Here is a 16,181-nt window from a genome sequence, read left to right as displayed (position 1 = left end):
AAGTCAGTAACATTAATTATTTAAGAACTGTTCAAATAAAGTTTGAAAAGTATCAGACAGCGCGAGTGGTAAGCCTATTGTTACCTTCGTGCAAAGGGAGCTCGTTCGAAACTGAGCTCACTGTTAGTACAGTTTTTTTTTTGTGCTGTTTGTTCAGGGCGTCGACCTAGGAAGATCTTTTGCCCGTACTTGCACTATATTGCGGATGTAAAGTGTTGAATGTGAGGAAAGGAATATTAAGGAAGACACAAACACCCGGTCCCCAGGCCAGGGTAATTAATCAGAAAGTAATCATTTACAATCAAAACCCCTAACCCGGCCGGGAATCGAAGCCACGGCCGCCGGGTAACAGGCGGACGCGTTGCTTCCTACACCGCGTGGCCGGACGTTAGTACACCTACTTCTTTTTGACATTATACACTGTTGTCAAATAAATGAGTGATTAAGTTAAATGTTCAGCAAAATGTATGCAAAAAATGATCTCAGTTGCATTGCACACCAAGAAAGCATCATTTTCTAACTAAAATATAATATTTTTGTATCAATTTTCATTGCTGTAATTATTTTTAAACAATTTTGTGCTGTGTTTCATTCAACACCGTTATAATAACTACTGCTAGATAGCAATTACTGTACGTACAAATTGTAAAAAAATAAAACTATTAGACTGATTCTACAAAAGTCTGCGGGCTCCTAAAGTCCCTGAACCACCTGCATTGCAGGCCGCGCAGACCCAACAGTACTCCCCTAATAAAAACCAATTTTATTACATGAAAAATATTTACGATCACAAATTAAAATGAGTCACTCTAAACCGCATCTGAAAGGAGTGGTTATATGGGAACTCAGACAAATCAGGATCATCGTATTTCTTCTTTTCCTACCACTTCCCCACACCTGTGGGATCGCGGGTGCGAAATACGTCCCACATGTGGATTTGGCCCTGTTTTACTGCTGGATGCCCTTTCTGACGCGGATCCTATATGAAGGGATGTAATCACTATACCGTGTTTCATTGGTTGTTGGTAGTGTGATAAGTTGTCTGACTATTAAGAGGAGGGTTTTGGAACGGGCACATACACCCAGTCCCTGAGCCAGAAGAATTAATCAGAAGCGTTTGAAATCCCCGACTCGGCTGGGTTTCTTACTCGGGACCCGTTGAACCGAAGGCTACTACATGACCATTCAGCCAACGAGTCGGACAGGATCATCATATTTCCCAGCAGCATTATCAGCACTTGCAAGTGCATTTTCACAAAATGAGCACTCCAGTATTACAGTGTGAACATGAAAAAGAAACAGAAGAAAGGAACAGTGACTCCATTGAATGGGCTTAATTTTTGTTTTACTATTTGCTTTACGTCGCACCGACGCAGATAGGACTTATTGTGACGATATTCAGGGCTGCCGAGAGTGGGGTTCGAACCCACCATCTCCCGAATACTGGATACTAGCCGCACGTAAGCGACTGCAGCTATCGAGCTCGGTTTATTTGAAATTAGTATCGACCTTTTTAAAAACATAATTTATTTTTTTCTGCTTGTATTAATTATTGTTCAGGTTACTAATTTGTTTGTCAGTTTCAAAGTAAAAGAAAAAGACCTCTGAGGAGGAACGCAGGAAGAAAACCTACGTTCATCTGTATCGCACACTAACAAATTGTTGAATTTAGTAGCTGGTACACCGAAATAATTCTCACTGTCCTCTAACTGTTGTAAAATATTAAATTCCATGGGAAGAGAGAAGACGAAGACATCTTTACTCAGAAAGCACGTCTGAACAAATTCTTGGAAACATTCAAGACCGAGAGTTACTAGCGGTTATAATTCCCGTAAACTACGTCAAGCGGCGAAGGTGTTTTCATGAGTTCCGTAAAATGGCTTTAAAAAACGAAAACACAGCATAGTTGACATACGAGTGCTGAATGTTCCAGACGCGTTCATGACGAACGGATGGTATAAATATTTCAACGTCGAGTCACACTTTCTCTATATCCGTTAATAAAATGTATGTCCCCCTGTAAACACTCAAACTTATTTCTAGAATAATTCTTATTGTTAGGATAGCTTCTCTTGTTCCCTTCCCTCTTCTAAAACCAAACTGATCCCGAGATGTATTTTGTTCAATTTTTTCAACCACCGTGAGTTGGCATTTTGAACTACACCATGAAGGCTGGATTAAGATCAGGAGACCAGGAAGGCCAGTGCATTGGATCTCAAGGCCCGGTCCACCATCGTGTGAAGATAGTTTCCAAAAACCGGCGTACATGGAAGCTGCAGAGTTCTGGTGCGACGTTTTGTCCATAACACTGTTGACGATTAACGACAACTGTACGAAGGGGATTTTAAGTGCACATGTGTGTATTATGAAGGATTATGTTTCCATATCTTCCAAATGTGGCCTCGGCAGTGATCAAAACGGAAGAAAAAATCGTCAGTGCAAATCCTGTATCTCAGTACCAACGCAGGTAGAACATATGTTTATATAAATCACTTCCTTATGTAAGTTTTAAAATGTTGATATACTCCCTGTAATGGTACATGGTGGGCAGAGATGGCGTAGAAGGCTTAGAAGAACTGTGATAACGTCTTTAACCAGGAGAGGAAGGTATTACATCGTAGGATCGAACGTGAAGCTACATCTCCAGGTAAAGGAAAAAACCAAAGATCATTAGGATACAGTGGGGAAATGATGAAGACAATACGTGATAATTAACGAACAAGAATAAGAACACCTGTTGCTATAAAATGCACGACTTTATTTCGCACAGAAGATAATCAACAAAATAAAATATATCATTTGCTAACAATTAACAAAGCACAAAAAGTAAAATATAACTTTGAGGTGAGAAATTATATCAAACGCTCTTATGAACAACTAAATACGAATCGCATTGTATGAATGGTGAAATTTATGAAAGTCTGACAGTGATGAGTGCGGTTGTGATCAGTCGTGTTGAGATGAAAGAGAGTGAGTGGTCTGTCCATAGAATTAATAACCTCCAAGACTGTAACCAGAACCGCCATAACTTTCAAGGCCTCCCTGACTGTAGCCGCTGCTAGCTCCAGAGCTGCCGTATCCATGGCCTTCCTGACTGCTGTATCCTTGAGGATGAGTGTTGTGGTGACTGTTGTGCACCTCGGCACGGAAGCCGTCCTTATCAGCCACGTACTTGACGGTCCTCACATTACCACTCTTCTCCTTGAGACTGTACTCTCCCACCACCTTGTGTCCGTCCCGAGACTCCTGCTGACCGTGGAAGTCTCCGGTGTGGTGGTCAGCTACGCCGTACTTGTATTCGTAGTGAGGATGGGCCTGGACATACAATAAAAACATTGTTCAGTCCTTATATCAGTGATGTGCATGTTTCTTGAGAAAACATTGAACTAACCCTTAAAGGCACAGTGTTTTATATGCACAAATGAGAATTTACTTGCTTGCTACACACTTCTCGCTAGGTGCTTTGATTGACTACCCTTCTCTGCATTGTTACTTTCGTTGTTCGGACGGTATCAGAATTGAATATAGTTAGCTTTGAAGTTATGTGGAGTACTGTATAGTTGTCTATTATGAAACATATAACTCTTTCTAACTAGGAAACGTTAGTTTATTTAAATATCCTGTAATTATACAATCGACTTAAACAGCGAAGGTAAATCAGTATTAAAATATTGTTAGTCTCAGAGCATTTATAAGCATGAGCATTCCATAAGACTGAAGCCTCTGTGGCTACTGCACAGCTTTGGGTATATGCTAGATTTTCAAACTCCACTATATTTTGACTTTGGACTGACAAATATATTTGTTTAAATCTGTAAGTAAGCATTATATTACGAATGGAAATAATATTATTTCATAGAAATAATGAATGACGCGTTCAATGGTTTACTCACCACATAGTCGACGATGTGTTCCTCATGTCCATGTTTGTCCTTGACCACACCGTGGATGGGCTGAGCAGGTCCTATGACAGGACCTACGAAGTGGATGAAGGACTCGGCGTGTCCTCCACCGTACTGACCCCCTTTGGAATGCCCATACTGTGCAGAGACGACAACAGCGAGCGTCGCGACGACAGATAGAGTCTGAAACGTGCATCATGAATTTTCACTGTTCCAAATAGCTATATACTATAATATCATGGGTATAGAAGGAAATGTTTCCACAGCCCTTCAATACAAGCTGAACTCAGAATAAGAATATATCATTATAAAAGTGTGCTATTGGTTGTTTAGTATGTTGAGAAAAGCCCTGTGTAGTTGAAATTCTAATTTATAAAAATTTAATCCCTGCCCCCATTCCCCGTGTTGGTTTAATCCCCGTACTCAGCGAGGGCTCATTCGTCTACCGCTCAAGGGCAGGGTGCTCGGGAGTAGAACATTTGGTCGGCGATACAACTGAAGAGGAGGACCAGTAACTTTCCCAGGCGGCTTCACTTGCTATGCTGTGTATGGACCTTGTGGGTGATGCGAACATATGAAGGGATAAGGAAGGAAGCGGGTGTGGCCTTAAATTAGGTACCATCCCAGCATTTTCCAAAAAGAGTGTGAAATCACGAAAAATGATTTCGAGGACGGGAGACGTGGGAATCGAAACCCTCTATTTAGTTGACCTTTTGAGGCTTAGTGGACCCCGTTCGAGTCTTTGAACCACTTTTCAAATTTTGTGGCAAAGCCGGGTATCGGACCCGGGATTCTTGGGGTGGCTGCTAATCACACAGACCACTACACCGCAGAGGTGAACTGAATTTATATTAATGTATTTTATTTGAATGAATTTCGGATCCTTGACTAAACGGCCTGAGGTTCAATTTCCTGTTAGGTCGGGAATTTGAATCCTAAATGGTTAATTTCCGTGGCTCAGAGACTGTGTTTGTGTGCTGCCCCCAAAATTCATGCAACTCACACAACACTATCTTCTACCACAATATCACGCTGTTTCCCCTTAGATGGAAAATGCTAGCCACCTTCGTCGGAGGGTCTGCATTAAGAGGACTGCTCCAGCCAGCAATACCCATACTATATTATTGTTAATAATACTTGAATGAAACGCCACTCTTTCGGCAAGAAGAAAATGAAAATTAGAATGTTGAGTAATCAATCAATCAATCAATCAATCAATCAATCAATCAATCAATCAATCAATCAATCAATCAATCAATCAATCAATCAATCAATCAATCAATCAATCAATCAATCAATCAATCAATCAATCAATCAATCAATCAATCAATCAATCAATCAATCAATCAATCAATACTGATCTGCATTTAGGGCAGTCGCCCAGGTGGCAGATTCCCTATCTGTTACTTTCCTAGCTTTTTCCTAAATGATTTCAAATAAATTGGAAATTGACGGCATACGACTTAATAAATACGAAATAATGAGTCATTTAAGGTAGTGTGAAATTGTCAACAATAAAAAACAAAAACTAACTTAATGTGTGCCGCGCGGTTTTTGTCACGTAAGTATTAGCTTACACTCGGTAGTTAGTGGGTTTGAGTCCGCCTCTGTGGTGTAGTGGTTACTGTGATTAGCTGCCACCCCCGAAGGCTTCAGTTCGAGTCCCTGCTCTGCCGCGAAATTTGATAAGTAGTACGAGAGCTCGAACGGGGTCCACTCAGCCTCGGGAGGTCAAATGAGTAGAGGCGGGTTCGATTCCCACCTCAGCCATCCTAGAAGTGGTTTTCCGTGGTTTCCCATTTCCGCTCCAGGCAATTGCTTTCGCTGTGCCTCAATTAAAGCCACGGTCGCATCCTTCCCACTCCTAGTACTTACCTATCCCATCGTGGCCGTAATATCTAACTAACTTAACCCCATGGCACTACAACACTGAAGGGCCTTCGTCTACCAAGCGACCGCTGCTCAGCCTGAAGGCCTGCAGATGGCGAGGTGTCGTGTGGTCAGCAGGACGAATCCTGTCGGCCGTTGTTCTTGGCTTTCTAGATCGGGGCCGCCACCTTAGGGTCAGATAGATCCTTAGCTCTAATCACGTAAGCTGATTGGACCTCGAACCAGTCCTCTGATCCAGGTAAAAATCCCTGACTTGGCCGGGAATCGAACCAGCGTTCCTCAGGTAAGAGGCAGGCACGCTACCCCTACATCGCTGGGCCGGTGTAAGAGCTATCTGCGTCGGTGCAATGTAAAGCAAATAAAAAATAAAATAAATAGAGGCTTAATTTTCGTTTTCCTTGCAAATCCACGAATGTACATACTTATGCCAACTGTAAGTAACCGAATATTTGAATGGAATAAAACTAACAGCGAAGGAATTCTTCAAGAATTCAACATATTTTATGAAGTTCAACGTCGAGATGATTGATGTAAGTGCGTATCTTTTTAATCAGTCATCATTGATCTGCGTTTAGGGGTGTTCTTCCGTGACAGATTCCCCAGCAGTTTTTACCTCCAATTTTTCTTAAATTATTTCAAACAATTTGTAGATTTGTCGAATATTTCCCGTTATAATTTCCTTACTATTTTTAAAAAAGAAAGCACAGTCATCTGCATACAGGCTATGAAAGCCCTTGAAGGGGTGGAAGGTAATGGTTTCCACTACCCGTAACCTCGGCACTTGGAGGGGTAGAGTGGTTAGCTCTACGCCCGGCCGCCTTTGCCCCCAGTAATGAACCTGCTACTAATTTCTGGTGTAGGTTGACTGAACCTAAAGACCATATGCACTTCTGGAAGTGGAAATCTCGTTTATTAAATTTTTCGTTTTTCTGACGGGGAATCGAACCCACGTCCTTGCGGGTGAACCAAGCACGGCTTTACCCCCTCGGCCATGCAGCGTCTGTTTCCTTATTCCTCGTCCTAAAATGAATATTTTCCCCAGTTTGTCCCTTTGAATTCCAACTTTATCTTCATATTATGATATTTCCTACCTTGTAAAGATCTACATACGCTTGTTTGTCTACTAATAGCATTCCACTCCATCCCTCCCTGACAGCTCGGTACATACCGCTTAGTCGAACAGCTCGCCTCCTTTCTCGGAGTCTTCCCAGCCCAAAGTTTTCAACATTTTCGTAACACTATTCTTTGGTCGGAAAAGGTACTTTTTGTAGTGTGTAACCGAGTTGTGAATGGAAGTTACTGTTATTGAAATCTCAGAGCAACGTAGCTGAAACATTCAACACGTGGAAACTACAAGATGCTGTAACTGAGCTGTTTGAAGCCTTGCGAGTGCATTACGAGTGAACATAGCTTCACGTGCATCGTTCGACAATTTATCTACTCCCTAATGGGAATCGAACAGAGCACTCTAAGTTCGGAACTATCCAAGAGAGTATAAAAATAATACTGATAACAATCAGCTGCCCCTGTTTTGATAATAATAACATTGATAGTTATGATAGTGTTTCAATGCATTATGAGGATATCATATTTATACCCCCGACTAAATTTAATTTCACCATTTCTGTAAATCTTCAAATGTCGTTAGCTGACGCACAATGCGCACTAGATACAGTTACACACTGGATGTTATAATCTTCATACAAAATGAGTAATTAAACTACAGGACGTTACATAGATTTAGAAAATTTTAAGGTCATCAAATAATAGTAATGTTATTTTATTTACGTCCCACTGACTACTTTTACGGTTTTCGGAGACGCCGAGGTGCCGGAATTTAGTCGCGCAGGATTTCGTTTACGTGACAGTAAATCTACCGACACGAGGCTGACGTATTTGAGCACCTTCAAATACCGACGTACTGAGCAAGGATAAAACCTACCAAGTTGGGGTCAGAAGACCAGCAACCGAACCGTCTGAGCCACTCATTCCGGCGGTCATCATATCAACAGGAGGGAGGATTTCATTATTAATTAAAGCTTTTGGGAGACATTCCTGCTTATCTACAGCAATTTTCCTCACCTTGATCTTTACATCTTCATAATACTCGCTCTGTGTCAGTCCTAGAAATACCTGTCCACAGAACAGCCACATATCGATCATTCACTATCGCCGCCTCAGGATGCTGGAATAGTACAGTACAGCCACTTATTCCTCGTTAAGTGCTTCCAGCACTGGAACGAGTCATTGCGTGTGAAAACGATGTTATGATGTAGAGCCCAGGTTTTTAGGCAATATGCAAACTTACTAAAACGAATAGCAATAATACGCTAGCCTGCACAACGACCATGTTATGAGATTTGCATAAATATTAGGGGCTCTTCTACCAGAAACACTAGAGTTTATGTTACTCTCATTACATTATTGAGATAGGGCTAGGCGACTCTTCTAATAAACATTTGGTTTGCATTCTAAACTATCACCAGCTAAAATTCCGAATCTAGCTATGAGTTTAATGTACAGTTAAAGATAGTATTACATCAATATATTACCTCAAATTTAGTTTAATTCTCAGATGGTAGTAAATTATTTGAAATCTGTATCTTTCCGGCTATACCTAAATTAATTAACCTCTTTTTCTCTTTTAATCATGTTTAACAATATATATCAATAATTAAATTCAAAATGAAATTTACCAGGCTTACCAATTAGTAAACAAAGTAGATATTACCATAATTAATTTTAATTTAGTTAAGTTTATTTAATATTTTTTACTTTTGCATTTCTCTGAGTTATATTAATGACGTTAGTTTTTTCAAAGTAGATAGTTCCTTATTTTCTATATATATTCATATTTTTGCCTTAAACATTGATGTTATTACAGACGAACCTCGATATGTCGAAGCTCCATTTCTCGAATTTTCACTATCTCGAAATAACTTTAATTTCCTGGCAGTCTGTTCTATTCTTCACGTGTATTTCTACTCAATTACCCCAAATTCTATTACTGAATTTCTCAGTTTCTTGATGGAAAGGTTTCCACCCTAGAAGCAAAAGATACTCTATAACTGGAATTTTGTACAACATACAGTATTTATGACCTGTGTTTTATTGTACATGTCCTCGATCGAGCTCGGTATATGGCAGCTGCATGAGCCCCATCCTGTATCGCCAGTAGGCAAGACACGAAGTGCAGCGACTATTCTACATTCCTATATACGGAGCCAGGTAGTTGTACAGTGTTTTCATAGCAATAAATATTGTTCTAAACTACTTGGAAAGAATGGAGCTTACGAGTAAAAAAGACACAAGAAAATATTACATTTCCAAGGACTTAATGGAGGTTATGTTTCATTTGTCACTAGTATATGCATTTTTTCTTCAGTGAGTTGCTATAATAAGTGTTGTAATTAAAATATTAACATGCTTTGTGTTCGCTTTTATATGGTTAAATAACATTGTATACTGTATCAAACTGTAGGTGCAATTGGATCGTTTATGTGTTATGCATACTCAAAATCACGAGTCCTCTATATCTCGAAATATCAACAATTCGAAATAAAATTTAGCTGATTAGGTGATTCAAAATATTGAGGTTATACTGTATGTATTTATTTGTATTTCAATTTTCAATCAGTTTTATAAAATGAATAAGTAACAATATGTATGTGGTTAAGTGCAAGAGAGGGCCTTGAGCTATAACTTCTATCTATCTATCTATCTATCTATCTATCTATCTATCTATCTATCTATCTATCTATCTATCTATCTATCTATCTATCTACCCAATTAAGCGCAATTAAGGAAATGTGAAAGAATGCACAGAAGTAAAAAAAATAGGTTTTAGCAATTTGTAAAGAACGGAAATTGATATTGTAGCGCTTCTAAGTCATAAAATGTGTTACACAGAACAACGTCCTTTGACCTGGATGCGGAGAATCAACAGACTTGCACACTCACCAGAAGCTGCCTCATGTTGCTGTGGAATGTTATTGGTTTGTTATGTCCAACTACCTCCAGGTCTGCTCTTATATACTGCGACACACGTTAGATAATAATGACATAAGACATAGCGCACCACTAGGGAAGGTCCTCGGCTACTGGTACGGACTGGTGCGTTACATTCAAATGCTCGCGACTGGAAAGCCTGTCTCTTTAAGAATCAATGTCCTAGTTGACCGGCACAGGAGAGAGGGTTACAAGAATGTGTTGTAATACCCGCATCAGCTACCCACAGTGGGTAGCGCTTTGTCTAAACATTGCTCTCGAATATCATTATGAAAGATGATCTAGATTTTAGGCCCCTCAAAATAACAGTTAGCAATAATAATAATAACAACATCAACAATAACAATAACAACAATATAATTATGCATATTTTTAAAAAATCTACTGCCGAGCGAGTTGGACTGCGGTTAGGGCCGCGCAACTGTGAGCTTGCATTCAGGAGATACTGGGCTCAAACCCCATTGTCGGCAGCCTTGAAGATGGCTGACCATTTTTACACCAGGCAAATTCTCGGGCTGTACCTTACTTAAGGCCATGACCGAATCTTTCCTACCGGGTGAGTTGGCCGTACGGGTAGGAGCGCGCGGCTGTGAGCTTGCATCCGGAAGGTAGTGGATTAGAATCCCACTGTCGGCAGCCCTGAAGATGGTTCTCCGTGGTTTCCTTTTTCCACACAAGGCAAATGTTGGGGATCTTAATTAAAGCTACTGCCAATACCTTCTGAGCCTTAGCCCTTTCCCATCTCTCCCTCACGCAAAACATTTCATATGTTAGTACGACGTTAAATACTGTAAAAAGCTGTTCCTTTGCTCAGCTCTGTCACATCGAAGGTCTTCGCTGACAGAAGGGCGGGAAAGGCTAAGAAGGTAGCAGCCGTGGCCTTAATTCTGGTATAGCCCCAGAATTTTGCCTGGTAATATTATAGACTAACAGCCTTACTAATAGAAACCCCTGATACAGTTGTTCAACACTCGTATAGTAATACCTTGTAGAATAGAATACTTAGTGAGGTCACTCACTGAGTTGAAGCGCGCTCCCGTAGAGCGGCGCTAGTGGAGCCAAACACCAACGCTACACGGTCAGCTGTTTTAGTGGATACGCAATTAACCAAATACAACACCCCATTGTTTATACTTAAGAATAATATGTCAGAGAGTTGTCAATAATATTCTCAGACCCACGATGAAATATCTTTGGACTTGAATAAGAGAACACACGAGATAAAATGGAACATTACGAAAAGCGAAAGCGGTATTGCCCTTTACATACCTAAAATGACTTTTCAAACAGAGCAGGTAAAACATTACCAATTCCATGTTCTTAATCTTCCCCTTTTGGATATTAATCCTAGCCTTGGCCGAGGAAGGAGACTTTTAGCGCACATTAAATTACGAGTTGCGCTCTTTGGTCACCATTTGGAGACTCTTGACATTTGGACTTAGGTACAAGAAGTAAACTGGCCGTTACTTTGACTAGAACTTGGCTGACCTTGAACCTTACAACTGTTTCCATCACTCCTTCACACACATCGTGAATTTTGTTCCTTATCATCTTGATAATGTCTTCATTCCTTTTCCTACTGGATGCCTTTCGCGATTTTACATCAGTGGATCGGTATTTCAGTAAACTGGGAAAACATCAGGCACGGCTCCTGTTTTTAATTTCAATCTCACACGAGGATATTCAGCGTTTACACCGTTCACAACGAATCAGTCCGCCTTATAATTAAGTCTGACGAAAAATCCAGGTCATATATTCTGCTTTTGGCCGACAATTGCTTATGTTTCCGCGGAATAACTCTCCTGCACTTCGCAAAGAGGTTATTTTCTTTTGGCGGTGTAATTAATCGTTAATCTCGTATATTGATTACCATGAGGCTTTCTTCCGTAACCCGATTTACAACCAGGAACTAAACAGTACCACATTTTCTCGAAATAATAGAAAAATAGTTGATTGCATACACGAAGCACTGCACATTTATGTTAATACAGAATTTCGGAAAGTATCAAAACAAACAAAAACCCTCGGTAGACTTTAAAACTGTTACCATGACTGCACGCACGTACGCTATTATCTTCGTCGACAATTTGGCTCACGTCCTGTTACAGCTGGTTCGTAGTGACTGCAGAGCACACTCCGGCGGGGCCAACAGCGACAATGTTAAGAGAGCGGAGTGATCACATTGGATATTCTATTCGTTGTGCTTATACGTTGAATAAACTTCGTATAAGCGTTGCATATTTTGCTTATTAGTAAACACATTGTAATTCTATGCGGCACGTATACGCTTGTTCGTAGCCGTTGGGATCTCTTCCTGCAGTTCACTGCCGTATTTCTTCACGTTCACTGCCTTTATGATCGCATTCGCGGGCTATCTAGGAGCAAAACGTTGCGAGGGCCGCGAGGTAGAACGAATAGAATAGAATAGAGCGCTCGAATAAACAAGAACAGAACAGTAATACACATATTTCAGCGGTATATTTTTCTCACTAGTAATAATTATGTCACTGATAATAATCACTAACCTCATTCTGCGCTTATGTCCGTAGTGCTGTGACAACTTGAAGTTCGCAAGCTATAGAGCCATCTCTAAGATCTTTCATAATGTCACTTCTGTCTGTGGTGATAGCAATTTCGTAAATATATATTTAATTTTAAACCTTTCGTCATCTATGAGAAATGGGCCATTCCGGCTCTTAAAGTGTTTTATTTTACGAACATTTCCAGCCTCCTTAACATCTAAATGTTCTATGCCTTCTGTGTTACAATTATCGTGGAGATCATAATGTTATTTTCTCTTTTTTTTGAATGTGTAATTAATGGGTAAGTCGGATATTTTAACACGATTATATTTGTGTAAACGGCAAATACCACTAAAATAAACTGATCACTCGCTGTTTACTTTTCGTCACTCGTTGCTGCACAATGCTTATATCAAAGGTCCTTCTGGTGTAACCTCCGCGACCTCTAATAATCGAAAGTGACTAGTGTCATCGGTTGAGTCGGCAAGTTCATCTTCCCAAGGCTCAGCCCTCGTTAAACCCACCGAAAACTCCGGTACGGTTAAAAGTTCTTCTAACCTATCATTTGAAGGTCCTAAAGAATGCCTCAGGATTGCGGCGGAGACTCCCGCAATGGTACCCTTTCTTAAAATTGAATTGAATAGTGAACCCGTTACCGTTCTGTTAGACTCTGGGAGTGCTTGTTCTATTATTTCGGCTGAATGGTGTTCTGTCTGTAAGTTTCCTGATTATTGTTTGCCTCCCGTCCAATGATGCTTCCCGCTCAACTCCTATCTAATTTCTGCAGCACAGGTGTCAGGCGGAAGTGAGAACGTAAAAGAGTCTATTATAAAATCCAAGGGCGTAAGGACCGTGATACGGCCCAAAAAAAAGTCGGACCCCCTCAAATAAAATGTAAAACCTAAAAATGATAATCCACAGCCTGTTTTCCAGTAATTCCATCGGGTCAGGAATGTAAGGAATGAAACCCCATCTAGCGGCAAGGATAGGAATTGTGCCGGCTGCCGAAGCCTGTTGCACTCTTCTGGGGCAATGATTAATGAATGACAGATGAAATGATATCGGTGAGTGTCACTGGAATTAAATATGACAGGAAAAACCGGAGTACCCGGAGAAAACCCGTCCACCCTCCGCTTTGTCCAGCACAATTCTCACATTGAGTGACCGGGATTTGAACTACGAAACCCAGCGGTGAGAGACCGATGCGCTGCCGCTTGAGCCACGGAGGCTTCGTAAAACCTAAGAATAAATAATAACAAATTTAATATAACAGGTAGATAATGTGGAATATATTGTGAAATTATATAAACAAGAGAATTACTCGCAATTATAAGATTATTAATAATTCATGTTTAATAGGCCTTATTTGACTGTCTCCATTAAACAGCTAAGCTGCTGAACCATACACCACTTAGTTTTTCGTAATTAAAATTGGTTTCATTTTTCAGTAACTACAGAGTTTCAGTTATAATCATTTAATAGATTACAGTACAGAAAATTATAGGAACAAAATTAAATGAAAAACTGATCGCCGTGCTGAGTGGCTCAGGCGGTTGAGGCACTGACCTCCTGACGCCAACTTGGCGGATTCGATCCTGGCTCATTCCGGTGATATTTGAAGGTGCTTAAATACGTCAACCTAGTGTCGGCAGATTTAGTGGCAAGTTTCCGGACTACATTTCGGCATATTGGCGTCTCCCAAAACCGTAAACGTGGTAGTTAGTGGGACGTAAAGTCAGTAACATTAATTATTTAAGAACTGTTCAAATAAAGTTTGAAAAATATTAGACAGCGCAAGTGATAAGCCTATTGTTACCTTCGTGCAAAGGGAGCTCGTTCGAAACTGAACTCACTCTTAGTACACATTTTTGTTAGTGCTGTTTGTTCAGGGCGTCGACCGAAGAAGATCTTTTGCCCGTACTTGCAATATATTGCGGAAGTGTAAAGTGTTGAATGTGAGGAAAGGAAGATTAAGGAAGACACAAACACCCGTTCCCTAGTCCAGGGAAATTAATCAGAAAGTAATCATTTACAATAAAAACCCCTAACCCAGCCGGGAATCGAAGCCAGGGCCGCCGATAACAGGCGAACGCGTTGCCCCCTGCACCGTGGGGCCGGACGTTAGTACGCCTACTTCTTATTGACATTACACACTGTTGTCAAACAAATGAGTGATTAAGTTAATTGTTCAGCAAAATGTGTGCAAAACACGATCTCAGTTGCATTGCACACCAAGAAAGCATCATTTTCTAACTACAATATAATATGTCTGTATCAATTTTCATTGCTGTAATTATTTTTAAATAATTTTGTACTGTGTTTCATTCAATACAGTTATAACAAATACTGCTATATTGCAATTACTGTACGTAAACATTGTAAAAAAAAAAAAAAAAGTATTTGGACTGATTCTACATAAGTCTGCGGGCCCCCTTCAAGTCCCTGAACCACCTGCATGGCAGACCCTGCAGACCCAACAGTACGCCCCTAATAAAAACCAATTTTATTACATGAAAAATATTTACAACCCCAAATTAAAATGAATCACTCTAAACCGCATCTGAAAGGAGTAGTAGTTAGATGGGAACTCAGACAAATCAGAATCATCATATTTCTTCTTTTCCTACCGCTTCTACTCCTGTGGGATCGCTGGTGTGCGATCTGGCTCTGTTTTACTGCTGGATGCCCTTTCTGACTCCAACTCTATATGAAGGGCCGTAATCACTATAAAGTGTTTCTTTAGTTGTTGGTACTGTGCTAAGTTGTCTGACTATGAAGAGGAGGGTATTGGAACGGGCACATACACCCAGTCTCCGAGCCAGAAGAATTAATCAGAAGTGATTAAAATCCCCGACCCGGCTGGGAATCTTACTCGGGACCCTGTGAACCGAAGGCTACTACCCTGACCATTCAGCCAACGAGTCGGACAGGATCATCCTATTTTCCAGCAGCATTATCAGCACTTGCAAGTGCATTTTCACAAAATGAGCACTTCAGTATTACAGTGTGAACATGAAAAAGAACTGGAACAGTGACTCTATTGAATGGGCTAAATTTTTTATTTTGCTATTTGCTTTACGTCGCACCGACACAGATCGGTCTTATGGCGACGATGGTACAGGAATGGGCTAGGAGTGGAAAGGAAGCGGCCGTGGCCTTAATTAAGGTACAGCCCCAGCATTTTCCTGGTGTGAAAATGGGAAACCACAGAAAACGATCTTCAGGGCAGCCGACAGTGGGGTTCGAACCCACCATCTCCCGAATACTGGATACTGGTCGCACTTAAGTCACTGCAGCTATTTGAAATTAGTGTCGACGTCTTTTAAAAAACATAATTATATTTTTCTGCTTGTATTAGTTATTTTTCAGGTTACTAATTTGTTTGTCAGTTTCAAGATAAAAGGAAAAGACCTATGAAGCGGAAAGCTGGAAGAAAACCTACGTTCATCTGTATCGCACACTAACAAATTGTTGAATTAAGTAGCTGGTACACCGAAAACATTCTCACTGTCCTCTAACTGTGGTAAAATATCAAATTCCATGGGAGGAGAGAAGACGTAGACATTTTTACTAAGAAAGCACGTCTGAAAAAATTCTTGGAAACATTCAAGACCGAGAGTTACTAGCGGTTATAATTCCCGTAAACTACGTCAAGCGGCGAAGGTGTTTTCATGAGTTCCGTAAAATGGCTTTAAGAAACGTACACACAGCATAGTTGACATACGAGTGCTGAAAGTTCCAGCTGTGTTCATGACGAACGGATGATATAAATATTTCAACGTCGAGTCACACTTTCTCTATATCCATAAATAAAATGTATGTCCCCCTCCTAACACTCAGTCTTATTTCTGGAATAATT

At 40.5% G+C, this 16,181-nt stretch overlaps 1 protein-coding gene across 1 annotated transcript; it reads right to left on the bottom strand.

The window, feature by feature from the left end:
* Positions 1 to 2,991: 2,991 nt before the first annotated feature.
* On the bottom strand, positions 2,992 to 7,946 carry LOC136874595 (cuticle protein 8-like). Its single transcript, XM_068227870.1, has 3 exons — positions 7,875 to 7,946; positions 3,894 to 4,085; positions 2,992 to 3,315 (listed from the first exon to the last, which is right to left on the bottom strand). The coding sequence occupies exons 1-3, from the start codon at positions 7,944 to 7,946 to the stop codon at positions 2,992 to 2,994; spliced, it is 588 nt and encodes a 195-aa protein (XP_068083971.1).
* Between the last annotated feature and the right edge of the window lie 8,235 nt (positions 7,947 to 16,181).

This window comes from Anabrus simplex, chromosome 5 (assembly GCF_040414725.1).
Source record: "Anabrus simplex isolate iqAnaSimp1 chromosome 5, ASM4041472v1, whole genome shotgun sequence".
In the NCBI taxonomy this organism is placed as follows: Eukaryota; Metazoa; Arthropoda; class Insecta; order Orthoptera; family Tettigoniidae; genus Anabrus; species Anabrus simplex.
This window is presented reverse-complemented; position numbering and strand designations above follow the sequence as displayed.

Coding starts and splice junctions, on each gene's coding strand:
- LOC136874595 (XM_068227870.1), bottom strand. CDS start 7,946: ATGTGGCTGTTCTGTGGACAGGTATTTCTAGGACTGACACAGAGCGAG. Junction 4,086..7,874: donor ATGAAGATGTAAAGATCAAG/GTGAGGAAAATT, acceptor TGCACGTTTCAG/ACTCTATCTGTCGTCGCGAC. Junction 3,316..3,893: donor AACACATCGTCGACTATGTG/GTGAGTAAACCA, acceptor TTGTATGTCCAG/GCCCATCCTCACTACGAATA.